This window comes from Augochlora pura, chromosome 10, assembly GCF_028453695.1.
Source record: "Augochlora pura isolate Apur16 chromosome 10, APUR_v2.2.1, whole genome shotgun sequence".
Taxonomy (NCBI): domain Eukaryota; kingdom Metazoa; phylum Arthropoda; class Insecta; order Hymenoptera; family Halictidae; genus Augochlora; species Augochlora pura.
In genome coordinates this window covers 3,675,705-3,702,178 of record NC_135781.1, presented here as the reverse complement: position 1 = coordinate 3,702,178, position 26,474 = coordinate 3,675,705, and the positions used below count along the sequence as shown (strand labels likewise).

The 26,474-nt window shown below is 41.5% G+C and overlaps 1 protein-coding gene across 13 annotated transcripts in view; it reads right to left on the bottom strand.

Annotated features, from left to right (window-relative positions):
• Bent (projectin protein bent) overlaps positions 1 to 26,474 on the bottom strand; it is a 91,283-nt gene that overhangs the window by 40,453 nt on the left and 24,356 nt on the right. Inside the window, exons 17-44 of one of the 13 annotated variants that reach the window (XM_078192381.1) lie at positions 26,128 to 26,178; positions 25,825 to 25,842; positions 25,161 to 25,205; positions 25,045 to 25,080; positions 24,915 to 24,968; positions 24,781 to 24,837; positions 24,245 to 24,316; positions 17,141 to 17,191; positions 16,970 to 17,008; positions 16,811 to 16,864; positions 16,647 to 16,703; positions 16,496 to 16,552; positions 16,361 to 16,417; positions 16,221 to 16,277; positions 16,081 to 16,137; positions 15,940 to 15,996; positions 15,777 to 15,833; positions 15,631 to 15,687; positions 15,457 to 15,513; positions 15,034 to 15,078; positions 14,764 to 14,808; positions 14,488 to 14,625; positions 12,840 to 13,022; positions 12,106 to 12,120; positions 8,144 to 8,323; positions 6,299 to 6,343; positions 2,174 to 2,212; positions 1,188 to 1,226 (exon numbers count right to left, since the gene is read on the bottom strand). In XM_078192381.1, the coding sequence (XP_078048507.1) occupies positions 1,188 to 1,226; positions 2,174 to 2,212; positions 6,299 to 6,343; positions 8,144 to 8,323; positions 12,106 to 12,120; positions 12,840 to 13,022; positions 14,488 to 14,625; positions 14,764 to 14,808; positions 15,034 to 15,078; positions 15,457 to 15,513; positions 15,631 to 15,687; positions 15,777 to 15,833; positions 15,940 to 15,996; positions 16,081 to 16,137; positions 16,221 to 16,277; positions 16,361 to 16,417; positions 16,496 to 16,552; positions 16,647 to 16,703; positions 16,811 to 16,864; positions 16,970 to 17,008; positions 17,141 to 17,191; positions 24,245 to 24,316; positions 24,781 to 24,837; positions 24,915 to 24,968; positions 25,045 to 25,080; positions 25,161 to 25,205; positions 25,825 to 25,842; positions 26,128 to 26,178 (1,719 nt within the window). The remainder of the gene's footprint in view (positions 1 to 1,187; positions 1,227 to 2,173; positions 2,213 to 6,298; positions 6,344 to 8,143; positions 8,324 to 12,105; positions 12,121 to 12,839; positions 13,023 to 14,487; positions 14,626 to 14,763; positions 14,809 to 15,033; positions 15,079 to 15,456; positions 15,514 to 15,630; positions 15,688 to 15,776; positions 15,834 to 15,939; positions 15,997 to 16,080; positions 16,138 to 16,220; positions 16,278 to 16,360; positions 16,418 to 16,495; positions 16,553 to 16,646; positions 16,704 to 16,810; positions 16,865 to 16,969; positions 17,009 to 17,140; positions 17,192 to 24,244; positions 24,317 to 24,780; positions 24,838 to 24,914; positions 24,969 to 25,044; positions 25,081 to 25,160; positions 25,206 to 25,824; positions 25,843 to 26,127; positions 26,179 to 26,474) is intronic. The other 12 variants (XM_078192382.1, XM_078192383.1, XM_078192384.1 and 9 more) reach the window with 12 other exon arrangements.

Here is a 26,474-nt window from a genome sequence, read left to right as displayed (position 1 = left end):
CAGGTGTTTCTGGATGAGTCAAAACGATTAGTGTTACCACCGACGGATGACATGGTCATCGTTCTCGTTTTCTCGGTCACCGCGGCGAGTCTCTACAAACTATGAACATGAACCGATTAGGATTATTCACAGGAACACCGATCCGAATTAAGAACAAAACATAGAAGAAAACTCTGTCCGCGAGTACAATGGCCAGCACGAGATATTTACAGGTACATGGACGATCGTCCACGGATTACATATCGAGCATACATGAATGACTTTTATCGACACGTCGGACGTTGGACGCGTCGCAGTAGACACACCCCGAACGCACTGTTAACACGATCGTTGAAACAATATATCAGAAGATGCGATAGAAACATTTCGAGTCGACAAGACTAAATTTTAATTTTCATTTAAATAAAAATACTGAATAAAAAAATAATTTATCTTCGAATCAACAACACCGTTAGCTTGCCCACTTTGCAAAGAACATTTACAAAAATTACTATATTATTAAACTATCGATAAATCGCGCGTTGACAACGAAATGTACGGGACAATACAAGCGAACGTCTGACTATAGCGCGGCTGTACTACTGCGGCACGTCCGCGCCGAACAATCGCAAACTACTGATGCACGACCCGTGGTTAGCGACGACAAAGAAGACAGAAAAAAAAGAAGTCGAAAAATAAAAACAGATACAAATACAGACTGGCAAATATACAGAGTGGTACAACGGACAAAGTAAATTCTTACCACCATGTCTAATCTCTACTCGTCGAATACGCGCCGTATTCGCTCGAATCAAGCAAACGTTTAAACCGCGCGGCTTGCCTCTCTCGACTGCGAACGCGGCGGAGGCTCGGCGTGCTCGACCAGCCGCGACAGAAAAAACGCGGAGACATTCCCGCAGGAAAATCGGCGAAAGCAACCGACAGAGGAAACAAACAGTTCGCGCCGACTGGTCCGAGCAGGTGCGCGCGAGCCCTCCGCTCCGTCTCTCGTCGCGAAAACAGCCGCGCACCATTTTGCCAAATATTTACAGACATATCGCATTGCGAACAATAACCGAGCTTGTTTTGCGCATCAAAAAGAAACAAATTCTAGACTAAGGAACCCCGAGCTAGCACGCGCGTAACAATAACGGCATAAACGAGCGAAGACAGAAGTGTGCAGCTTCGTCTGTTCTTTTTTCGCTAACCTCTTTCCCCTGTAGTTCGCCGGGTCGGCCAGACTTACTCTGTACGTGGCGCGTTCGAGATGAAAAAGAAAGAACAGACAGGTGAAGACAAGGTGACGACAACAGATCGTTGCGGTGGCTGGGCGAGTTTAAGGGCGGGATTCTTATCGAGTATGATTGTCAGCGTGCTCTCTGCGACGCGCGGGCTCGACCCCTGTCTTACGATTTCCCGAATAATTTGTTGTTAAACGATTATTGAGATACAGTATTTATTGTCACACAACGATATTTAGGAACCTCGTTTACAGGCAGGAATTTTCTTTAGTTAAGTAGAGTGACACGAATGCGTTTTAAATAGACTATGAATCTTTATATGAAATAAAAGTTTTCTGATTTGATTACAAGAAACAGTAGGTAAATAAAGGGGTCCCTTTTCTTCTGTTAATAATTTTAGTAAATCAACCGGATTGTTGAACCGGATATCGCGAGCAAGGGTCGAGACCGCGTGGATAGAGATCGATAGCGGGGATGGTAGCGTCAGCCCGGTTAAAATCATCGAAAAATAAATTGATAAGTGACGTGTTCGCAGAATTAATAATTATCGGCGATCCTGCGGCGGCAGGATACTTTGCGTTCCCGCATAGGGTTGCGGGTTCGGGTGCACTCTGCTTTGGTTTTAGTTCTCTCGCTGTCAAACTGTGCATTTGTCACATCGGGACATTGTGTCATGCCCCACGCGTGGTGCGGTGATGCTTTTTTTGCCATAAATAGATATACAAAAAATAAATGAAGTAATCGACTCGGAGAAGTAGTATTGGTAAGACACAGGGGGCTCGTGGAGAAAAAAAAAATAGAAAAAGAATGAGGAACGATTCGAGGGGTGGGGGTATGGTTTTTTTTTTGGTAAATATGGTCGGCGATGGGCGGGGTGAGAAACATAGAAAGAAACATGTCGCATGATATACTCGGGCGGGTAAGCTTTGTGTTATAGCGAACACAAATCTCACCTTGGCGTCTAACACCTCACCGGGCCGTAGCCTTCCCAACTGCAAAAAATTACACAGGCGAGAGTCAGATTTGTCTGCGAGTAGTTTCCGGTTCGTCGCGTGAACCCTTCCAAAAAAACCGCTGATTCTTTCTCCAATTTCTTTGCGTTTTTCTTTTTCAGGAGGATCGGGGCATCGGGGAGGACAAGAGTCTGTTCTAATGCTACTGCAAAAACGGGACAACTTGCAACCCCTCAACGACTTCGTGCGTGCGCACTGTTTCGTGTAAAATATAGGTCTAAAGCGACCCCAACTTGGTTTTTCAGTTTGCGGATGGTCGTCGAGCACACGGTGTCTCAGAAAATAGTTGCTTCTTGTGAAAAGATTCGCTGAAAATGAGGATTGTTCATTGTGTGATCAAAGCTGGTCGATTATACTTAGAGAGATCATGAATTACCGGATATTTTTACATCTTGCAGCTTGAAGTCAAAATATAAAGCAGAATTATAGAAGAAATTAGGTAAGTATTACCAAATCTCCTAACTGCTCAAATATTCTCCAGAAAATTCTAATTAATCCTAAGAAAATTCAACTAGTTTTTTACTGTATTTTCCAACTTACATATTGTCAAACATGTACAAATAATTTTGAGGACAATTATCACTTGTTTAAATCGTTTCTATGAAATGACTAAAAACTCAATAACGATTGATATAGTAGAATATACTAATAGAATATACTAGTAGAACAATTGCACCTTTCACAAAGAAATCTTTCCACAAAGAGACAATTTCCCATCGATTTCCGCGACACCGTGGAAAGATCGAAGGGTGTACTATAGTTTCGTGAATGTGATCGGTAGTGTACGCGATCGGCGATTCAGTTGTTTGACGTTAAGGGGTTAAAAAACGGCACGAGGGCTGTGGGTGGAACCGGGGGAGGACGATCACAAGGTCTCGTTGGAGGTGTACGGGGTCTCGCCTTACCGGGCTGGCCGGTGATTTTATTGCGGTGATTTTGTGCGGTGCAAAACAGTCGTTCGCAGTGGTAAACCGCGGGTGCTTGTCAGCCGCATAAAGTGCAATTAGGGGTGAAAGTGCGGAGGCGTGCGCGACACTTCGGCGACCGATCGCGTCGCTCGATATCGCCGCGATATCGAAGAATCACGCAGCGAGATCCATCGACCGAGTTTCACGTGATTTCGATCATTTCCTCGTTCATGATTCGTGATAAATAGGAGTCTCTCTAGATCGAAGATTCCCAGTAAAATTTTACAGAATTCTTTTTACTTTACCGCGAAATAAAATGGGTCTCTCGACAGATTTTTATGAATAAAACGCGTTAAGATTTTTAAAAATTTGACAAATCTTTCCTGTAACTTTTGGCATGGTCGTTTATAATTATGTATGAAATACTGTATCGGACAAATTGCTAATTAAACTGTTTTTACGATTGATTTAATCTATGTTTGTACTTTGACGGAATAGACCAAGTGTATTGCAATAATTGACAAACCATCGGGGAACGGGAATATAATATTCAATGGGTTCTTGAAAAAAATCTCTCTATCTACTGTTACCACTACTGTGACAAAGAGTTTTGGCACACATGTGCACGAATAAATTATTATCATTTATTTGAGTTCAACAAGGATTTCGATCGTACCAAAAGTTACTAAAACAATTGCATAAATCAACGCGCGTTTTATTCCCCCCAAAAAAACACCGACGGCAGCCCTCGTCGAAAGAGCCTCAACAAATGTCGTACAAACAAGTAACAAACGCTTCGCGAGAAAGATAAAACGGTCGTACTCGCGAGTTAAGATGTTAAACATCACGAACCAGCCGCGAGATCAGTGAAATAGCGAGACCCCCAATTATCGCGCGTCTGCCGGCCAGAGAGCGTCGAGTACGTGTTGGATCGGGCCGCATAAATCTGCCCGGGGTTGACGAAGAAAAGTAAAGACAAGAGAACGGCCGTGCGGGAAGATGAAACGGCCGATGAAATGATTGGAAGGTGGGGGGGGGGGGGGGATATATCCTCGGTGATCCGAATCCGAGAAAATCGGTCGAGGAATCCGTGACGGGTCTGCGGGCTAACGAGCTCGAGGAAACCGAGGCGCGCGTTCGCGGCCAGAAATAACGAATCCGAGCGGAACACGGCCGGCCGAGAGGGTGTCCATTGGATCGCGGGCGCTTTTTGATTAATCGACGCCTGGGTATTAAGTGTGCGCTACCATAAGTCAGAGTCGGCCTTCGCGTCCGGCAAATTGATAGTCGGATCCGAGCGTTGGCAGCGGATAACAAGTGTTCGGCACCGCGTGAAACGCATTCTTACCGCGCCACGGCGTGACGCGTCGTCGCGATCCCCGCTGCGGCCGGTGCCGAGCGAGCGAGCGAGCGCAGCCGCAAGCTTGCGAGCCGCAGCCGGAGCCGAGAGGACCGCGGATTCACGTGCCGTGGATGTTTGTCGCTTGTCTAGGCATTTGTTAACGCCGATGCCTGTCCTTTAGCGACAATGCTTGCCAAAATGTAATCTACGAGCCCGCGATCCATGCCAGAGGGAATTCGAAACCTTGTATGCTTTAATGATTTAGGGTCGAAGGATCGTCCCGAGCCCGTCTCGAGCCCGTCTCGCGAGCCAGACACGCCTCGGATTTTCTTCGCTTCTCCGTAACCCGCGTTTTATCTTCGCCTTTGCTTATCGTACTATTTTCTCGTAATACTTGTTGTTGTTGTTCGTTGTTTTCGTTGTTGGTTGCTGTTATTATTATTATTTCATTATTATTATTATTATTATTATGATTATTATGATTATTGTGATTATTCGGTATTATTATTGTGGCCACCACGGTTCTCGATATTAATGCGAATACCGTGGTGTCAATAATTGAGTAGACAGTGCGCATAGACTCGTGGTTGCAGCAGATCCGTGCCAGGTGCAGTGGTGCGTTGGTGCAATGGTGCAGTGGTGCATTCTCTTACGTCAAGAATTATTATATTATAGAAGTGGCGCGAGCCGAGGTTCCACGCTCGAGAACCAATTTATCCACCGTCGGCGATTCGTTTGACCCTTTTGGCTGCCGATACCCTATCGTCGGCTAGATTCAACAGTCGAATTCTACCAGTCCAGCAAACTATTATTCAAACGAACGTAAACCGCTTTCTAGATCAACGCTCTCGCTCATCGTCCACGTCGTCTATGGATCTCGTATTTCTCTGCGTTCACGAATTCATGTGCAAATTTGTAGAATGCAAACGTTAATTCCTTACTATTTGCAAGATGCGAACGTTGTTTCCTTATTATTTATAAAACGCAAACATTATTTCATTGTTTCAATCACCGGAGATACGAAGGAACTTTTACAATAATTTACTCAATGCAATTGCAAGTATATTTCAGCGAAGAGCATGAATTTCTCTTCGATTATTGAAATAATAAAATTGAATGAATAATTTTAATTAATATCTCCACCAGAAAAATTCTCCTCATAAATATAAATTCGCATAAAAGTTTAACCAGTCTATGATCCATAATTACGATCGTTTTTACGAATATTGCGGTCGTCTTTTTTTGTTCAAGAATTTCCAAAAATAGAATCGATTCGCGGAGACCTCGGCTCGCTGGAACGGCGAACCTTCGTCCGATCTACGGTCGGACTCGAGTTCGTCGCTCGTGTTCGTATAGTATTCGGTGGATGAGTAGTGGCGAGCAGGCAGGATTGAACGAAGAGACGAGCAGGGACGGAGTGATCACACCGGGGTGGTGGTCGGTTGGTTTGGTTCGTCACAGACCGGAAATCGTGCCAGGACTCGCGTTCTCGGTTTCTCTTCGTTCAAACGTGTTTCGAAATCGGTGAGTGTTGTGCGAGAGAGAGAGAGAGAAATATCGTGTAAGTCAAAAAGAGTGGACAAATAAAAGGTAGACGAAAAATAAAAACAAAACTGAGAATGAGAGTGAAAAAGGGAAGAAGATAAACAAATAGATAGCCAAATAAATAGATAGATAGATAGATAGATAGATAGACAGGTAAAGAGATAGATAGATAGATAGACAGACAGAGACAAAGATGTGCAGATTGGTAGTAATCGAGTAAGGTTGCAGACGAGGCATTCGCTTTCTCCGAATTTCAGTGATTTCTCTCACCTTGCGCTCGTCCACCACCTCGCCTGGTCGCAGCTTCCTATTCTCCTATGAACCAAACCGTCCTTTACTAATCCGTACCTCTTCCAGGGTACGCTAGTGTTCTGTGTGCGTGTGTGCGTCTGTGTGTATATCCTGCTTGTGTATAACTCTGTGTAATCGTGTAATCATGTAATCGTTCGTTTAGCGCACGCGCAACAGATCGTAACAAGTCGATGCTCGCAGATCGTACTGGCGAGCGATCGTTCCTCTTTCGTTACGAAGAGAGGAACGCCCTCGCTATCGACATCTCCAATAAAGTTGTTCCCAGCAAGCTCCGCGGCTTGCCGCGGAACCATTTAGCTCGATCCTCACGATCGACGATCTTCTTGATCGAGGCTCCGTCGACAGCTGGAACGTCTCGCGAGAAAAGATGGGATACGGCGGAGGGGTTGGCGACGGTGATAGTGATAAGAACGTGTACGTGGTGTTGGGGTGGGGGGGGGGGGGGGGGCTGTTGTTTGTTTTGTTCCAGAAGCTGGGCTGCTTGGACGTTTCACGAACGGGATTATGCTGGGCTAGCTGTCACGCTTTGCGACACTAACGCTGGACGCGGGCGATGCGGCCCCTGGGGGACCGACGCCCGCGTCGTCGGACATCTACCTCTAATAAGACTATCACCAGTGGGATCACTATGTATAAATTGACATCACTACGGAACTCAGACAAAAGAAAGAAAAAAACTCCAACAGTTCTAGGGGCAACAGTAGCCGCTGATCTACCTACGTGTTCGTCTAGGTTCTTACAACTGGCTACTGGTCGCTAGGTCTCGAATCGTCACCAGAGCTAACCGATTCGACTATCCAGGAGGCATCCGAATTGTTTATTGATTTTCAAATAGCTTCGTTCGATATCGGTGATTTTATATTGTTTCGTTTAAGGGCTAAGAGATCTGCAGGGTGAGCCAACGCAGATTTTTCTTTATAATATCGAAAAGATAGATTATTAAGATAGTTTCTAGGTTATTGGTTCCTCCTGGATCGAATGGATAGCCGTGGTCTCGATTCTTTAGCTCTGACTTGCTCTCGGTCTCCATTTATCGATAAAATGCTTCCGCGACGAATCAGCAAATAGATCGACGCCATCGTTCGAGATCAAAATGTCGAACAAAGATCTAGATTTTGTTGTGTCTCGGGAGATTCGTTTCGATGACTGCTAGCTGTTTGACCGCGAATCTCGATCGCAGAGTCGCCTGGATCGAGCAGACGCGACCGTGAGCAACACGTCGAGCCTACCCAGCGCGAACGGTCGTCGATTCGCTCCGTCGGTCGCTGCTTCCAAGCCAATTTCAACAGAGACCGGGCCAAACCGGGATGATACATGGATCCTCGGTCTCTTGGAGAAGAACGTTGTCGGTCGTCGTTTATGATACATCGTCGATTTCAGGTTTTGGACACGGTCGGTCGCCTCCCGCGAACCCGAGCATTTTCTTCGTGAGTAATTACACGAAAATAGGCTCGAACGCGATTATTTTTGGGTCAGGCATTGGACATCGCGGGGCTATTAAGAACGTTTGCTTGGCAATCTGACAAAGGGACCTCGATTAACAAATTTCTGCGATAACGTTCGTCTCTCGGGGCTCGGTGCCGATCTCACGGAGCGAATCGTGCCGTACTTCGAGGCGGAGCTCGCTGCGACGACATCTCTCCGTGTCTGTCTCTTTTCATCTTCGACCGATGATCGATCGTTTAACGGGATCCTCTGGGACAGAGGCATGTCTCATCTGGGATATCGTCGCAGCGTTCCGCGCGGTTCACAGAAGTGTAGTCGATATACCTTCGGCTCGGGGATAGATATCTCGTAACATACCTCGTCACTGATGATCAGGCTGGGCCTGCGACCCAATTCTTCCGGCGGTATCAACGAACCACGCCGACTGCTGGTCCCGCTGCCCGGTATCAGAGAACCCTTTCTGCTTCCAGCCGGGGTCACGTCCTTGATCACTTCGATCTTCGGCGCCTCCGGTGCTTTGATCTCGGGCACTTTCGGCTACGGTCACGACAGAAACCAGATCAGTTGCGGGGATACTTTCGAGGGATCGGAAATGTTCTCCGGCAGCTCTCGATCTTTCGACGCGATTCGGAGTGTATATCGTGGATCGATTGCGTCGCGGTATCGTCGTCTAACGTCGCAGTCATTTATTTCACCCAACAACGGTCATTTATTCGATTGAGCAACGGCCATTTATTTAATTGAATAACAGTCGTTTACTTAATTGACTAATTAGCTGGCGTTCTAAATACACTGACTTTAAACAGTCCGAGGGTAAATTACTATGCTCACAGAGCAATAAAAATCAAATTACTACAACCATAATAACGAATAATTTTTTCTTTTACTGCGTGGATACTATTGTTCGACTATTTTCAATTTATATTCCCTCCTAGTCTTTCGTTAACCTTAATTCGCTCCTCTGATAGAAACACCCCCGCACGGTCTTCGATTTCTCTACAACTGGACTGCAGCCGATTAGGGTAGCCGGGACCTAATCACAATTAATTAACGCGACTACTAACGCCGCAAGAATTTTTCTTCTACAGAACGGATATACGAACGTGACTAACGAACTATTAATAACAAAGCAGATATTTTTCTTCCTCGAGGCACATTGTGATTCAACCTAGGCGTTAGGCCAAATTAGGCTACTCACCCTCTACTTGCTTAAAATATGTGCAAAAACAAAAGATATGAAACGGGTAATTTTATTACGCGGGCTAAGTAGACGGATATTAACCCTTTGGCTCTGTAGCACCGCTGAAATTGTTACATCACGTTGCAAGATCATTTTTATATTATCGAAGTTTAGATATCAAATTACACTTCGTTATATAAAAATACAACTCAGAAAAATTATTCTATATTTACAGCTAAAATGTCTTCGAATGCATAGGGTTAGCAATCGAACAGTTCAGTGTGTAGCCCGATTATTATTCTGATCCCGCAGCGATGTTTTCGGTCGCGATTATTTTACCTCAACACTAGAACTACCAAACCAGAGTGACTGGTTCCAGACTTTTTCTTTTACAATTCCTGAAACTATAAAGATCTTTCAAGGATAAATCCCTAAATAAATTTCTTTATCCAAACACGTATCGTAGAAATCGCGCGAAGTTCAAATAAATCGAATCTCTCCTCTACTTTGAATCAATACGTGTCAGCCTCGTTAAGAGCTCGGTACTTCCAGTGTTAATATCCGGCAGCGGAGCGATCTAAATCGATAATCTCGCGGCGAATCGTCGATCGATACAGCGCGACGATGGTATCACGTTACGGATCCGACTGTACCCGTTAAATTTCCAGGAGTAGGAGAGATTTTTCGCCGAATCTCTGGACTTGTTCGGGTCGGTCCGAGCGAGGGTGGAACGACCGAAGGGGACGAGAGCCGCCGGATAGCTCGAGTACGATCCGGTTTACCAGACAGGCGTATTCCGGAGACGGTCGCAGCTCGATACTCGAAACGTGAACGCGAAAGCGCGAGACGCGAGCCCGATGATCACGATCGTCCGTAGATTAAGACTGAATCGAGACTGATCTACCGAATCGCTCGGGGTATCGAAGGGAGCTGCGAGATAGAGAGACACAGGTATATAGGGTAGCGGGCAAAGGGGCAGGACGCAATAACACCGAAAATAGCGAACGACATTTTCTCCATCCTCGATCCCGCGACGAAAAATCGGGGGGATCGCGAGGGGGTAGGTAATATACGAGCAGCTATTTGCCAAAATAGTTCCCCCTCTCGGGTATCCGGATGCGCGCGATAGAGGCGAGAGACGGAGCGGAGGCGACCGACGCGGCACAAGGGGACGTTCATCGGTTGCCAAACGAGACGCGGTTTTACCAGTCCGATTATTAGCTCTACCCTCGTGTCGCGTTAATTGCGAGCTCGGTCTCTCTCTCTCTCTCTCTCTCTCTCTCCCTCCCTCTCTCGCGGCCGCGATCCTCCTCTTGGTTCGAACGCCGACGTCGACGTACGACGCCTACACCCCGGCGCACCGTGTGCTCCGGATCCGCGAGAACGACGACTAAATTCGGACCAAACTGTTCGAGATGCTAGTCTACGGCTACGAAATCACTTAATCGCGCTGTGCGACTAGTCCGCGAGTTCCAGAGACCTTTTACTCGACTGCCATGCATTTATAAAAATCGTGTGACTTTAGAGCAGTTATTTGGACATTTTCGAATAAAGGATAATTGTTGAATTGCTTTTAGTCGAACTCTTTAAGCGGATTATTTGATAAATACTTTGCTCGAGAAATGTGGAGGGAATAAATTGATAAATTGTGAGAAGATAATTTATATTAGAGTATTTTAAGTTTAATCGATAGAGTGTGGATTTTTATGCTAAATTAAAGTTGTCTGTGTCAATTGCATGAAATAGGAACAAAGTGGAAAGATCTGAATTCATTTGATAATTTTAATAGATTAAAGATTACGCATTGGCACTTTGGAATTGTTTTAATCATTTTGCTATACTGAATTGCGAGTACTCGATTGGGCTATAAGTGATTCAACCTAAATAATCAGATAAAACAAATAGAAAGAAAGTAGCCCTATTTTTATCACAGTGATCAGAGGAGACTTTTCAATGACTTAAAGTTATATTCTAAGTTTAATCAACTCTACCTATAACGATAATGAAATTAATTTGCTTTGAAATTGCAGGGTGCCATCACAGGATTAATCAATAGACTGCAGACTCTATAATAAATTCAAGATAAGACATGGATAGGTAAAATATTATCAAAATATTTCATTTGAAAGATATTAAAAATATTTAGGTCAAACTATATTATCATTAAATATTACAAATGAATTGGGTCAATTAAAAAATATGGAACTGCTACTACGAATTGCTTAAAATCACTAAAATAAGACCAAAATGTCCAGCTCTGTTTTATCTCTTGTCAAAAATTTCAAAAATGATCAAGAAACATATATTAAAAGTTATAATTACTCATAAAAAATCACACAATTTCGCATAAAAACACACGGTCTACCGATCAAGTCCTGAATTTTTATGGTAATTCCTCTGGCCACGGGGGTGTTTCACCCTAAAACCACGACGACGCGTGATCGAGAACAGATAAGATCGGCCGTTGCCAATGCGCCGGCAAGGATTTCGTGTCACCGGACCGACGACCCTGACGGCTCGAGATCCCAGTTTTTGATTCATGCTCGTGTCTCGGCTAGGACCTTGCGGGTCTATCCGCCGAGGCCTCGATCCTTCCCGCGACCGCCCACTATTTTTATCCTTATCCGCTCGCTAACCAAGATCCCCCGCTGAAGACCCAACGAAAATACAGCGCGTCACACGTCGCTGCATTAATTCTGTCCGCCGGTGGAAGCGATCTGTCCGCGAGTCATTCGATCCAAACGACTGTCGCCGATGATTTGTGTCGTCGACCAGCCGCCCGACGGTGAAAAGTTCGCCCCACGCGGTCGCAATTTTCCCTGAACGCGTAACTAATTCGGCGAATGATATACGCGATCCGAGAATACGCGAGCGATATTCGTTCGCTAATGGACGACGGTGTATAGTGTAAAATAGGTGGTTAACGAGCATAGCGATTTGCCGTGCCGTCGCCGATCGCCGCGATTCCCGTCCGCGTTCTCGATCATCTCCGGCGGCTTACGAAATTTTGACGAGCCACGATCGAACCGCTTTTGGCCGGCCGATTGCAAAATTCTTCCAATTTCTTGGGTGCAGCGGCGGACAGCGGCTTGGCAAAATCGCTTTCTCATTTTCGTATTAATAACGGAGGATTGCTCACCTTAGAGTCGAATTTCTGCCAGTCCCCGCGTGAAAAGAAAAACTCGTTAGTAACGATCAACACTGAGAACGCTCCAACTGTATAATCAGACTGTCGCCGGTTTCATAATCTACGACGCGGTTCCTGTCTCGTTTCACCCTTCCGTTTCGCGCAGTCTGTTTATAACGTTGGATACGTTTGCGAATTTTTTTGTCGATAGTAAAGAGAATACACTGAGCAGTGTACACTTTTATTAGATAACCAAGAAAGCTCCAAGGGAACAAGAAGTATACTCTGTGTCCGAGGACTTTGGAACAAAAGTAAATCTGGCACTAATTCGTTAATAATCTAAGGCTAATACTTTTTACAGATGATATAAAGATCTATCAGATCGATGAAGACAAATATAATTTTTTTATTTACCCTATGCTTTAATTTTTGTTGAATGAAGTGATACATAGTATGCAAGATTAAGAAAGTTTAATATCAAAGTGCATTAAAGTACATCACTTATTTATTAAAGTATAGCAAGGTATACTAAAGTTTATATATTCAAATTTGATATTTAAATATGAATATATAAAATTTAAATACAGAAATATAAGAATATAATCAAGAATAATTCTGGGAAAGGAAGGTTACTGCACCGTTCGAAAACAACGATAAAAGTTAAAGCATTTATCTTTCTCGGTTATCTAACATTCCGTCGATCACAGTAACTACCGTCAACTGCTCCGAATGAAGAAAACGAGTACCTGAGTAGTAGGTCTTTCGAGCTTCGTTTTGTCGCGCGACACATGATCGCCGAAGTCGAACTCCTGAGGCTTCTCCAGCACCGGTCTCTCGTAATCCGGAATTTCCGGAAGCTCGTAGCTGCTCTCCTTCGCCGTCTTCGCTGTTTTCTTTTTGATTTCGGTCTTCTCGGCCTTCTCTGTTTTCTGCGCGCCATCGAACAGAAACGGATCAGTACATCGGCGGACCGGAAACGTTATCGTATCCAAGAGCGTTAAAGTCGAAGCCGTGAGTATTACACAAGTAGAAGAACATTGACGACAGAGTGGAAGAGAATCGATTCGATAAGCGAGTCCGTCGTTATTTGGGCGATTTCTCCGGCGTTCGGAGACGTTTCGCCGGCCGTTGCGATTAACCGGGGCTAACAGGCGGCCCCGTTAATCGGTTCTGTTATTAACACCACGATCCCATTTTTTAATTGGAGATCAAGCGATCGTAGAAAGACAGAAAGATAGGTGGCGCAGAAACGATAGATCGTGTCCCTTGCTATCGATGACACCGAGATCAGACGAGAAGCTTAGAGAGCCCCCTTGTAGAAGGGGCGAGCGGATGGTAGTTGCTTTTAGAGTGCGACGAGCATACTGTGATTCGCATAGTGAAGAATATAGAGAACGGTGCTGCGATGGCGAAGCGTGTAAAAGTGCAGAGAAAATAGTGATTTAGAAAGTGAAGAGTGTAGAATAGAGTGATCCAGAAAATAACGAGTATAGAACATAGAAAGTAGAAATTATGGAAAATGGTAATGCAGAAAATACTAACATAGAAAGTGAAGAGAATAGCGTACAGTGATTTAGAAAATAACGAACATAGAATACAGAGACGCAGAAAGTATCACAGATATTATGGAAAATATTGATGCAGAGAAGAGAAAGCACTGAAGACAGTAACACAGAGAGTAAAGAGTATAGAGTGTACTGATCCAGAAATAACGAACATAGAGATGGAGAAAGTAGATATTGTATAAAATATTGATGCAGAAAATAGAGAGCGCAGAAAACACTGATATAGAAGAAAGTAACATAGAGAGTGAAGAGTATAAATTACAGTGGTGTAGAAAATACAGATCATAGAAAATAGTAGCATAGAGAGTGAAGAGTAGAAATCATAGTGACGTAGAAAATACAGATCATAGAAAATAGTAGCACAAAAAGTGAAGAGAACAAATCACAGTGACATAGAAAACACAGATCATAGTAAACATTGACGTAAAAAGTAGATAGTGTAGTAACAGTGCTATAAACAAGCAAAGAGTGTAGAAAACATAGTAAGCAAAGAATAAGAAAAACAGTTGTAAAAAGTAGAGTGCTAGACCTTAGTACAAAAGAAGAAGTCTATAGAAACAGTGCTTTGAAGAGTATAAAGTATAGTACAGAAGACAGTAGTGTCTGCACAGTGGTGCAAAAGTGAACAGTGATTTACAGAGTAAGTATACAGTTTGACAGAGTAGGCGAATAGAAAGAAGAGATTTTTCGCAGACAGCGAGAGAAGATCGTAGATCGAAGAGAGCCGTAGAAGAGCCAATCGGGAAGAATCGTGAGCGATTGGCGTAGATAAATATAGAAAGATAGGCAGACAGAGAATAATAATGTTGACTCCCTTTCGCAGGGATACCTTCAGCTCAACCGCATTCCCATTTTCAGCCTGCTGAGGCTTTTTGGGATCTCTCGCAACCGGTTTTAGTTGGACAAATTGGAAGCTCTCGGCTTTAATATCGTGTTTCGGCGGTTTACGTAGTCCTGATTTCTCCCCCTGCGTTCAATAGCATCGTTTACTTCGAATTATCAACGACGGTTCACACGCATCGACGCAATCATGCGCGCAATAACGCGGAGATCTCGAGTGTGCTTTGCATCGGTTAATTACGCGCGTGGAAAAATCTCTACTCACTTTGAGCTCCACCTTCTGCAGAGTCTTCTTCTCCTCCTCCAGTTGCTGTTCAAACAATTTATTTTCAATACATTTGTCCGTCGAATTATTTGCCAGTTTAATCGACGTTTTAACCACCGGAAGACTTTCGAGATATCACATTAACTTACGAATAAAAGGAAAGTAAAGAAAGCCGTATAAATTATAAAGGAAACTTTAATCGCGAACGGTTAATTATTAAGCAACTCTCGGCAGATAAAGCGTCGATATATGTAATTTGCTAAGGCTCACCTTGGACACGGGTTTCAGACTGAACTTCCTCGGCTGTTCCTCGACCTGCAAAATGAGAAACAGAAACGTTAAACGGGCATTACGAATTCGAGATAACGACCAATGATCAATGATTTGTTATAACTGCTTGGTTACGGTGTCAGTAAAACTGTGCTGCGAATAAAAAAAAAAACGTTAACATATTTGGTGCCAGAATCACTCGGACTCGAGGTGTGCTGAAAAAAAATACATGTAGATCACGGAGTTCGCCGCGATGTGCGCAGCATTTCGGTTTGGCATGATTGCAAGATGACGTAAAGAGTATTAAATGGTGCGTATGATTGAAAAGAATGGAGGTCACGTGGGTTAGGATATTCGTAATGACGTCAAAAATGAGTGAGAGAGAGAAAAAAAGAGAGAAAGAGAGAGACCAATTTTGTATACCTTTGCTGCCTCGGGTTTACCGAGGGTGGCCTTGGGTTTCGGGGCGGGTTCTTCTTTCTAAAAAAGGGACCAATTTAACTAGTCGCGTTTTGCATTCCCAAAAATATCGTGTCAACTATAACTGTGTAGAGAGAAAAAAAAGACTAAAGTGTATAGGTGACTCGTGTCATGTACCTTTGCCGGCTCGGGTTTACCGAGGGTGGTCTTGGGTTTCGGAGCGGGTTCCTCCTTCTAAAAAAATGTATTCGTCTGCTTTAACTATGTTTTCTTTTTTTGGAATTTCAAAAATTCGTGTAACAGTGTAATGTGGGGCTGTGTACCTTTGCCTCCTCCGGTTTACCGAGAGTGGTCTTGGGTTTCGTGTCTGGTTCTTGTTTCTAAAATGTGTGTTCGTATCGTTCATTGTATGCTAATTTATGTAATATTTATGTAATTTATGTAATATTTATGTAATTTATGTATTATGAGTGTAGTGTAGTGTACCTTCGGCTCCTCTGGTATGCCAAGAGAAGTCTTGGGTTTCGTGTCTGGCTCTTCCTTCTAAAAAATGCAGTTGTGTGTTGTATCTTACACTGATTTGTACAATAAACTGTGTATAAAAATTAAAAGTGTAGTGAAGTGTACCTTCGGCTCCTCTGGTCTAGTTAGAGAAGTCTTGGGTTTCGTGTCTGGTTCTTGTTTCTAAAATGTGTGTTGCATCGTTTATCATACTCTAATTTGTGTAAATAATTGTATATAAAAATTGCTAGTGTAGTGTAGTGTACCTTTGGCTCCTCTGGTTTACCAAGAGAAGTCCTAGGTTTCGTGTCTGGCTCTTGTTTCTAAAAAATGCGTTTGTATCGTGTATCGTGCACTAATTGTGTAAACAATTATATGTAAAAATTGAAAGTGTAGCGTAGTGTACCTTTGCCTCCTCCGGTTTGCCGAGAGTAGTCTTGGGTGTTGTGTCTAATTCTTGTTTCTAGAAAATTGTGTAATGTATCGTGTATCAACTTGTGTAATTTGTGTACGTAAAAATTGAAAGTGTAGTAAAGTGTACCTTCGACTCTTCGGGTTTACCAAGAGTGGTCTTAGGTTTTGTGTCCGGTTCTTGTTTCTAAAATGTGTACATGTTCGTGTACCGTGTATTAATATGTATAGACCTTGTACAAGTGATTGTATATAAAAATCGAAAGTGTAATATAGTGTACCTTTGGCTCTTCGGGTTTACCGAGAGTGGTCTTGGGTTTCGTGACGGGTTCCTCTTTCTAAAACACGACAGTTCATTAGATCGTGTCTGTTAATAATCATATACTACTAGAGAAAAAATAGCAACGCGTAAAAAAAGGATTGGTATTATGGTATGTGTGTATACCTTGGGCTCCGCGGGTTTACCGGGAGTGGTCTGTGGTTTCGCGGGTTCCGGTTTCTAAAAATGAACAATGGAATACGTGAGAGAATTCTGCGGATCAAGTTCAAGTATAATCAACGTGTATGATGGATGTACATTTCGGTGTACGTGTGTTGTCTGTACCTTAGCTTCCTCTACCTTTGGTTTAGGTGTGGGTGCCTCCTAAAAGTAACGAATCATGTAACTATCGGTCTTTTTATGTACACTGTGCACACTGTGACATGTGTATATGCTAAGAAACATGTATAAAATAAAGATAGAGGGAGGGAGGGAGGGGTTTCGTTGCCCGTGTACCTTTGTCTCCACCTTTCCGACGGTCTTCGTTTTACTGGTGACTTCCTCCTTCTAGAAAAGAATATGGAAAGGGTAAACACACACGTCTAAAACAACCATACTTCTATATTAACGCGACAAACGGGTAAAACAACAAGTGAAACTGAAGCGATAGCGATTTCAGTGCAGCTCTTTCTTTCTAATAGAATCCCAAGATGAACGAGTTTCTTTTAAATCAACGATTATTACGGAGTGTACGCGTGTAGTTGTATCGTATGTACCTTGGTTCCATTGGTGATTGCACCATTATCTTTCGAGTCTACCGCAGGCTCTTCCTCCTGGATAATGTTCGCACGAGCGAGCAACAAGCGCAACATGGAAAAAATAAAAAGTAAAGAAACAGCGGTAGCGTGAATAGCTTCTGACACGCTACTAAGTATCGTGCTCTGTATTCCCTGTACCTGAGAACCATCGGTCGACTTTGTCGATGATCTACGTCTGGCGACCGTGTCTTTCTTCTAAAATAGCAAATAAAGAAAAAACAAAAAAATTAAAAGAACCCCGTCTCGCACGGTGTCGACGATACGAAAATTACGTGGCCGAGAGAAAACAAAATAATAAATAAATTGTACCTTGCCCGCCTCGTCGATTTTGCGAGCTTTCGGTTTCCCTTCGGTTTTCTAAAACGATCGAGAGATTAATTAATTTTTTGGAAAATTTTGCCAGGTGTTGCGTCGCCTGTATTTCATTACTGCGCACGTGCAACAATCCATGAGTGTACCTTTTTCGAATCGGCTTTTTTACGTGTCGTTTTTAACTTTGGCTTCTCCTCCTAAAAAATGTACAGTGTTCAGTCGAACGCGTCGATGGATCGGCGATATAACAGTTACGTCGTGCATCGCAACGAAAGTGTAAAGATACTTGAACGTTTTCGTATTTAGTAATTATGCTCGCAGTGTCTTCTACCTCTATCGTGTCGATCGGTTCGGCCAGCGGCGAGTCGGAATTTGGTTTCGAGGAATCAACTTTGTCGATCGAATTGTTCGACGTTGGTTTCGGGACATCCTAGAACGACGGATTTGAGATATAAAAAAAAATGAAAAAAGTTAAATAATGTTACGCGGGATAGAATATTTCGACGACGTTTGTACCTCCTTCCAGATCGGTTTGATTTCGCGATCCTGCGGTCTATCTGCCCAGATATCCTAAAACCGATTCGGTCGATCGTGTTCATTTCCTTCAGTGCTTTATTTTTACAAATCTTGTGTGTAATTCTATTTTTACCAAATTAATTTTATTGAGTTTGAAAAATGATTTTAAAGAAATTTTCAAATTTGCACATTTTAACTTGAGACGCTGTCCTTTGATTACTTTGGTAAAAATAGTGTTAAGTGTACTCTATGGAATTAAATACGATCTGTACCTCTATCTCATTATCTACGGTCTGATTGCGGGGTTTGACCTCGGTCGTCCGAATTTCCTGAAAATATGGTTTGTTAAAAAAAAAAAGGAAGGACATGTGAGAATTTTAACGCGAACTCGCGAGTGTACCTCGTATTTTTTAATAGGTTTAACTTCGCGGTCTTTCGGTTTATCAGCCCAGATATCCTAGAAATATTTTTCCATATGAGTTTCTGACTCCATAAACAAAATAAAAGAAAATCGGCTACTACCTCTATCTTGTCATCTATTTGCTGTGTAGACGGTGTGTGTGTTAATTTTGGTGTGTGTGATGTTTCCTGTAATAATTGCATGTTTGTAAAAAGATTTGTTTAGTTAACAATTCGATTCGTTCGCGAACAATACCTCATATTTTTTAACAGGTTTAACTTCGCGATCTTTCGGTCTATCTGCCCAGATATCCTGCAAATTATTTTTTGAGTAAACCTTGCAGCTTCAAAGAAAATAAAAAAAAAGTTGTATTGTTCTTTACTACCTCTATCTCGTCGTTTACTTTTTGTTTCGATGGTGTATGTACTGATTTCGGTGTGTGTGAAGTGTCCTGTAATAACGTTACGTTCGTAAGAAATAATTATTGTTTTAATAACATTTTGAATTACTTGACAGCAATACCTCGATCTTTTTAATAGGTTTAATTTCGCGATCTTTTGGTTTGTCCGCCCAGATATCCTGCAAGTATTTTTTAACATAATTTCCGGAAATCCCCAAAAAATAAGTAAAAAAACATTTGTTATCGTTTGCTACCTCTATCTCGTCGTTTGCTTTTTGTTTAGGCGGTGTATGCACTGATTTTTTTATGTATGGAGTGTCCTGTAATAATGACATGCTCGTAAAAAAGATCACTGATTTAATAACAATTCGAATCATTTGTCAACAATACCTCAGTCTTTTTAATCGGTTTGATTTCGCGATCTTTTGGTTTATTTGCCCAGATATCCTAAAAATATTTTTTTCAATGAAGTTTACAGGTCCGAAAAAAATAAAAAAAACACATTCATAATTTCATACTACCTCGATCTCATCATCTATTTTCTGTGTAGATGGTATGTGTGTTGGTTTTGGTGTGGGTGATTTTTCCTGTAATAATTTCAGATTTGTAAAATCTAATAAATTTGTCTAATTATAATTTCGATTATTTACGGGCAATACCTCGATCTTTTTAATAGGTTTAATTTCACGATCTTTTGGTTTATCTGCCCAGATATCCTAGAAGTATTTTTCAAGTGAATATTGCAATTATAAAAATAAAAAGGTATAAAATTGTCGATCGTCTACTACCTCTATCACGTCGTCTACTTTTTGTGTAGAGGGTGTGTGTGTTCGTTTTGGCGTGGGTGATTTTTCCTGCAATAATTGCACGTTTGTAAAAACATCCATTGATTTATTGTCAATTTGAATTATTTTCAAGAAATACCTCAACGTGTTTATGGGGTTTAATTTCGCGATCTTTCGGTTTATCTGCCCAGATATCCTAAAAATATATTTTTCAGTGATTTCTGTCGCTTAAAAAAATAAAAAAAATATCCTCGATGTTACACTACCTCTATCACGTCATTTACTGTCTGTGTAGATGGTGTGTGTGTTGGTTGTGGTGTGCGTGATTTTCCCTGCAATAGTCAGACGTTTGTAAAAATAGTTATTGATTTAATAAAAATTTGCATTTTTTGAGAACAATACCTCGATCTTTTTAATTGGTTTAATTTCGCGATCTTTTGGTTTATCTGCCCAGATATCCTAAAAATGTTTTTGTAAGTGGTTTTTGCTGCTTCGAAAATAAAAAAAATATATCTATGACTGTGTACTACCTCAATCACGTTATCTACTGTCTGTGTAGACGGCGTGTGTGTTGCTTTTGGTGTGCGCGATTTTTCCTGCAATAATACCACGTTTGTAAAGCTATAAAATAATTGAATGAAAATTCGGATTTTTTGGAAACCGTACCTCAATCTTTTTAATTGGTTTAACTTCGCGTTCTTTCGGTTTATCTTTCCAGATATCCTAAAAAATTGTTTTCAATGATTTATGTAGTTCCAGGAATAAAAAAAAATATTTATGATCGTGTACTACCTCTATTTCGACCTCTACTTTATGTGTACATGGCGTATGTGTTGGCTTTGGTGTGCGTGATTTCTCCTATAATAATTTTGTATTTGTAGAAAACATGCATTCATGTAGTAACAATTTTAATTATTTATGAACAATACCTCAGTCTTTTTAATCGGTTTAATTTCGCGATCTTTCGGTTTATCTGCCCAGATATCCTAGAAATATTTTCCCGATTAAAATTTGGGCTCCAAAAATGAAAAAAAAAAAATAATTTTGATTGCATACTACCTCTATCTCGTCATCTATTTTTTGAGTTGATGGTTTGTGTATTGGTTTCGGTGTTTCTATCGGTTTTGATGTGTGTATTGTTTTCTGCAATAATTTCAGGTTGATAAAAATACAATTGTTAATTTAATCTTTTGTCAATTTTAATTACAAAAAAATACCTCTATATTATTAATTGGTTTAACATCGCGATCTTTTGGTTTATCTGTCCAGATATCCTAGAAATATTTTCCCGATTAAAATTTTGGTTCCAAAAATGGAAAAAATATAATTTTGATTGCATACTACCTCTATCTCGTCATCTACTTTTTGTGTAGATGGTATGTGTATTGGTTTTGGTGTTTGTGTTGATTTTGACGTGTGTATTGGTTTCGATGTGTATATTGTCTCCTGCAATAATTTCACATCGGTAAAAATGCAATTGTTAATTTAGTCTTTCGAGAAATTTTGAATTCCAAAAAAAAAATACCTCCGTCTTTTTAATCGGTTTAATTTCACGATCTTTTGGTTTATTCCCCCAGATATCCTAAAATATTTCAGCGATTATCTATTTGTTTCTAATACAAATATTGAAACATAATTTTTTTAACATTTAATATCGCAATACCTCTATCTCATCATCTATTTTGTGTGTTAACGGTGTGTTTATTGGTTTCCTTGTGTGCGATATCTCCTGCAAAAATTTTGCGAAAATAAAAAATATTCATCGATTTGACATTCCAATTAATTTCAATAATTTGAGAACAGTACCTCAATTTTTCGAATAGGCTTTATTTCGCGATCGTTTGGCTTATCTGCCCAGATATCCTAAAAGTATTTTCACGTGTGAGTTTCTCGTTCGAAAAATAAATGAATATAACATTTTTGATCGTGTACTACCTCTATCTCATCGTCTATTTTCTGTGTAAACGCTGTGTTTAATGGCATTCGTGTATACGTTGTCTCCTGCAATAATTCCCGAGTTGTAAAAACGTTTATCAATCGTACCAGCATTTTTGTATCGTTAATATTTTATGAATTAATTCTACCTCCTGTTTCACACGCGTCACTTCTCTTGTCTTCGATTTGTTCGGCCAAACGTCCTAAAAATATGTTCGCATTATGGTACGTGCAATTTTGTCGCGTCGCTAAATAAGATAAGTAATTGAACGTCTCGCAATACCTCGATTTCTCCCTGCGATTTACGAGATCGAGACACCACGGAAGACTTGGACACGTCCTAAAATGCGTCGCGTGATTTAAAAACAGAAACTAGTCGTTTAATTCGGATTTGTATCGAAGTACCTTGCTCTGTTCAACGAATTCCGTTTCGCGACCCTTCGGCCTATCCAACCAGACGTCCTAGAATATTTTCAACTTATATTTCTGTACGAACCATTGCGATCATATAAAAACAATAAAACAATTAGCTACCTCATCGCGGGGCTCACGGTCGTTTGATTTAACAGAGCGTTCGACAGTAACCTAAAACGATTTGTTTAATTGAACGAACCCATTTATCATCGATCACGCGTTTACAAGGTGTCAGAAAATTATAGTGTTTCCGGGAAACAAGGGATGAAAGGAAAAAGTTATCTCAATTAACCCCAGAAATTCTTTACTTCTTGGAAATGACCATAATTTAACCGTAATTTTGGGACACTCTGTATATCGTACCTCGTGCTTCCTAAAAGATTTAAATTCGCGGTCCTTCGGTCTGTCCGCCCAAATGTCCTAAAATATTTATCGTTATTGCGATTCTTGTCAAAAAAAAAAGTGAAAACAATAAACTACCTCAATTTCATCGTCTGACGATTGCAGCTTAGGTGTACGCGCTGTTTTGTCCTACAGTGAAAGAAACCAAAAGAATTATTGCTTGTCGACGACATCGCGTGTCTGTTTGAAATTAGGCTGCCGCGGGCGAAATCTTTAGCAACGACTGTAGTTAATTTCAAAAAATTTTTATTAAATCTGAAATAGATAATTTCAATAATTCTAATGTCATAATATCAAATATTAATATCTAACAGCAATATTAATATATCTGGTATCATGTTAATGCGAATCAGTCGCGCGCGGCAACCTAATAATTAATAGCGTGAACGGTGTACCTCGCCGTTTCTGATCAGCGAACCCTTTCTAAGGTTAACACGTGGCAGAAGAGTGACCTAAAATCGTGAACATGAATTGCAATGTACAGTCTTTCGCTTGACAGTGTCGGTACGAGTGTAAGTGTATCGTGTGCAGTGTATACCTCCGTGTCTGGAAGTGATCTGCGCGTGTATGGCTTAAGATTGAGCAACGCCTCGTTAATCGTTTCCTAAAATGACATACGGTCCGTAAAAAATCACAAATTCTCTGGGTGTAAAATTTTAACAGCAATCTAACGACTGTCAAAACATAATCTACCTTCATGCTTGTTCGTTCGCGCGTGAGCGATACACGCCGCGCGTTCGATGTGTCCTAAAATGCCAGTGAAAATAGAGTCGACGTGTCCCTTTATTTCTAACTCCAAAAATTGCTGGTATAATTTAATTTTCATTTGAAACGATAATTGTTCGAACTTAAAGCTATTCGAAAATAATAATACTGGAATCACATGAACGATTAACCCTGTAATTGTGTTACAATTTATTAAGAGATTCTCTGTCGTTAATTCTCGATACAATAGAAGACTGTTGTTAGAATAATGATGCTACAGGAATCAGTGAGTTTGCTTCGAAATAGTAGAACGAGAAATGTGGAGTGTTTCGTGTACCTTCGTGTCTCGAACGACAGTGGTCGCGGACCATAATCTCGGGCTCTCTCTACCTGTCTAAAAGTTCAAAAGAAAATGAAACAAAGGTCGCTTGATCGTCCCATCCCCTAACCCGGTATACTTGTTCGCGCCCTACGCTGTCACGGATTCTATCGTTTTGCCTCTTAATTCGTCGTTGTCTGCACTTGTGCATGCACAAAAGACACACAACTAAGGTATTAACACTACTTGGCCTCCCGAGGTCGTTTCGAGGAGGTTTCACATAAACTACTTACTGCTTTCGTATTTGACGATCAACGTTTTTTTTTTTAATATTCAACAATCGGAAAACAATGTTAAGGTGTGCGAGAAAGGGGCGAATTGATAAAGTAAAACATCAAGATTTCGTTAAAATTTTAGGGAAATGATTCGTTCGCTTGTTTTTCGTAACAATTCGCCTCTTTCGGACAGCACCGTTATCGAGGCACACTGTATGTACAAATGACAATCGGACAATGTTAATTACGATACTCTAAGGATCTACCAATCGTGTGTTGGGACGATACAAGAACAAATGGAAAAAACGGCAACAGAAAAGATACAATGCGTTGTCTCACCTTCTCTGCTGTCACCTTCTCCTTCTTCACGATCGAAGACCGCCTGCTCTCCGATTTGTACTCCTCCTCGGCCTGTTCCCGTTAGAAGAATAAACAACCGATAAATAAATTGCCCTCGACAATTCTTTCGATTTATAATTCGCAAGCTTGCATTCGCGTAGGTCGAATTGAATACTTGTTCCCGAATTGGCGCGAGTGTACCTTTTGAATCGAAAAGCGTCGCGGTGATGTGTAGCCGTCTTCGCTTATCTACGTGTGCAAAAAAAAATAAATAAATAAATATTTGGCTGTTTACTGCGTCCGACTGTTCGTGTATCGATAAATTCTGTTCGCTGACCCTTCGCACTGGGAGCATCTTCTCCGAGTCAGCAAGTTCTCGAGAAAATAATTCGTTCGAAAACTGCGTGAAAAATTCATTCATTTACGATAATCAACAAAAGAGCGATCGACGTGTCTCTTACGAGAAGAAAACAATTATTTGCACTTCGTTGGAGTGCGAAGGGTCAACAGGTGAAATTTCAGGGGCATCGTTTAACCTTTTCCTCCGTCGACACCAAGGAGCTCCTTCGGCTTTCCGTCCGCAGTTCTTCCACCTGTTGATAGAGCATCAAGAATCAGTGCATCTGTTTGAGAACTACTCAACGAACGATCTAAGAACCACTCTACTTACTCTGCTAATGGACTGCTTGCGAGACACGGTTTTCTCCGCCTTCAGCGTGGCCTCCTAGCGCAGAGAACGATCAAATTAGCGTCAACCAGTCGTTGCATTAAACGCGCATCGAATAAAACCGCAGGCTTACCTCTTTCTTTTCTTCCTCCTTTTTCACAATCTTTTTCTGCGAACAAAAACATTGTCGTCTTTAATAAATAGCTCCTTAGAAATACGTTCGTTCGCGCAAGCTCGAAAAATTATTACCTTCTCCACTTCCTTCTTCTCCGCAATTTTCTCCTCTGGTTTCTTCTACGCGAGGGCAAAAAGATCGATAAGAAATTTGAACGTTTAACAAGAACCAAGCAAATTATAATTCTTTACCTGTCGTTACCCTATCGAGTATCGTGAAAGAAGAAACATAGATGAAACATTTCACGCATCTCTCTTTCATTCGTTCGCACAACATCTTTCAAAACGCAGAAGCATGCAAAAAATAATGTCTGCACAAAGAATAGATAGAGCATGCGAGAGGAAAGGGATGTTGGGGTAGACTGTACATAGCCCAGCTTCTAAAGAAATGCTAAAAAGCTCGAGTATAAAGCGGTGTAAGGTAATGTAAAGCTTAAGTGTAAAGCAGGGTGAAAAGGTCATTGTGTACGCATTGGTTGCACTTAGCTGAAACGAAATAAAATCGCGCAGTCGCTAGGACCACGATGCAAAAGAAAAATCGCTGAAACAGAAGATCGGTTAGTCGGCGTAAGCTGAAGATAATTGTTCGCATAGAAGCCACGCGATAGAATCGCTCTCGAAGAGCGTCGCAAAACAAGATAATAGTTCGCAATGCAAAAGCCTGTGAAAAGATTCGAGCGCATACTTCGCATACTCCGCATACTTTGAGAAGTTCAAACAGTCGACCCTGGCGACTCACCTGTATCACTTCCAGTTTCTGAAACAGAAATACAAACACGATACGATTAATATTAATCCTTGCGACTATATGCTCCGTACTTTTTTCTTATTCAGCGACAAACAAATACAATTTACTGCACAATAGTGAACTGCGGCTTGGGGTCAATTAAGACAAGGGGTTGTGAAACGATCACAAAGCCGACACAAGGTGCACGCAAAAGGGAGAATGAACTTCGCTGATATTGTACACGGTGTGATCTCGAGTGTGCACGAGTTTCCCGAAAAAAGTCGACGAGAGAGTACCAAAAAAATTAATTCGTACCTTCTTCAGGCCAGGTTTGTCGATACCGTTCGGTTTGTTGTCGGGTATGTCCTTAAAAATAGTGAAAAAAAAACACGTAAATCGTATTGCCTTGACGGAAACGGTTGACCTCGAGAGAAAGCGTAGAGGAAAGATGACTCGAGCGCTCGCGCGAACTTGAAAAAGTGATTCGCGCGTGCGAAGAAAAAAGGGTAGAGTAGAATTAACAAAGAGTAAAGTGAAAGGAAAAAAGTAGTGAGAAAAAAAGAGTAGAGTAACGGTAAAAAAGTAGAGTAACGGTAAAAAAGTAGAGTGACGGTGAAAAAGAGTAGAGCGTTTCAAGAAAGGTAGAGTAATGCGTGTTCGTG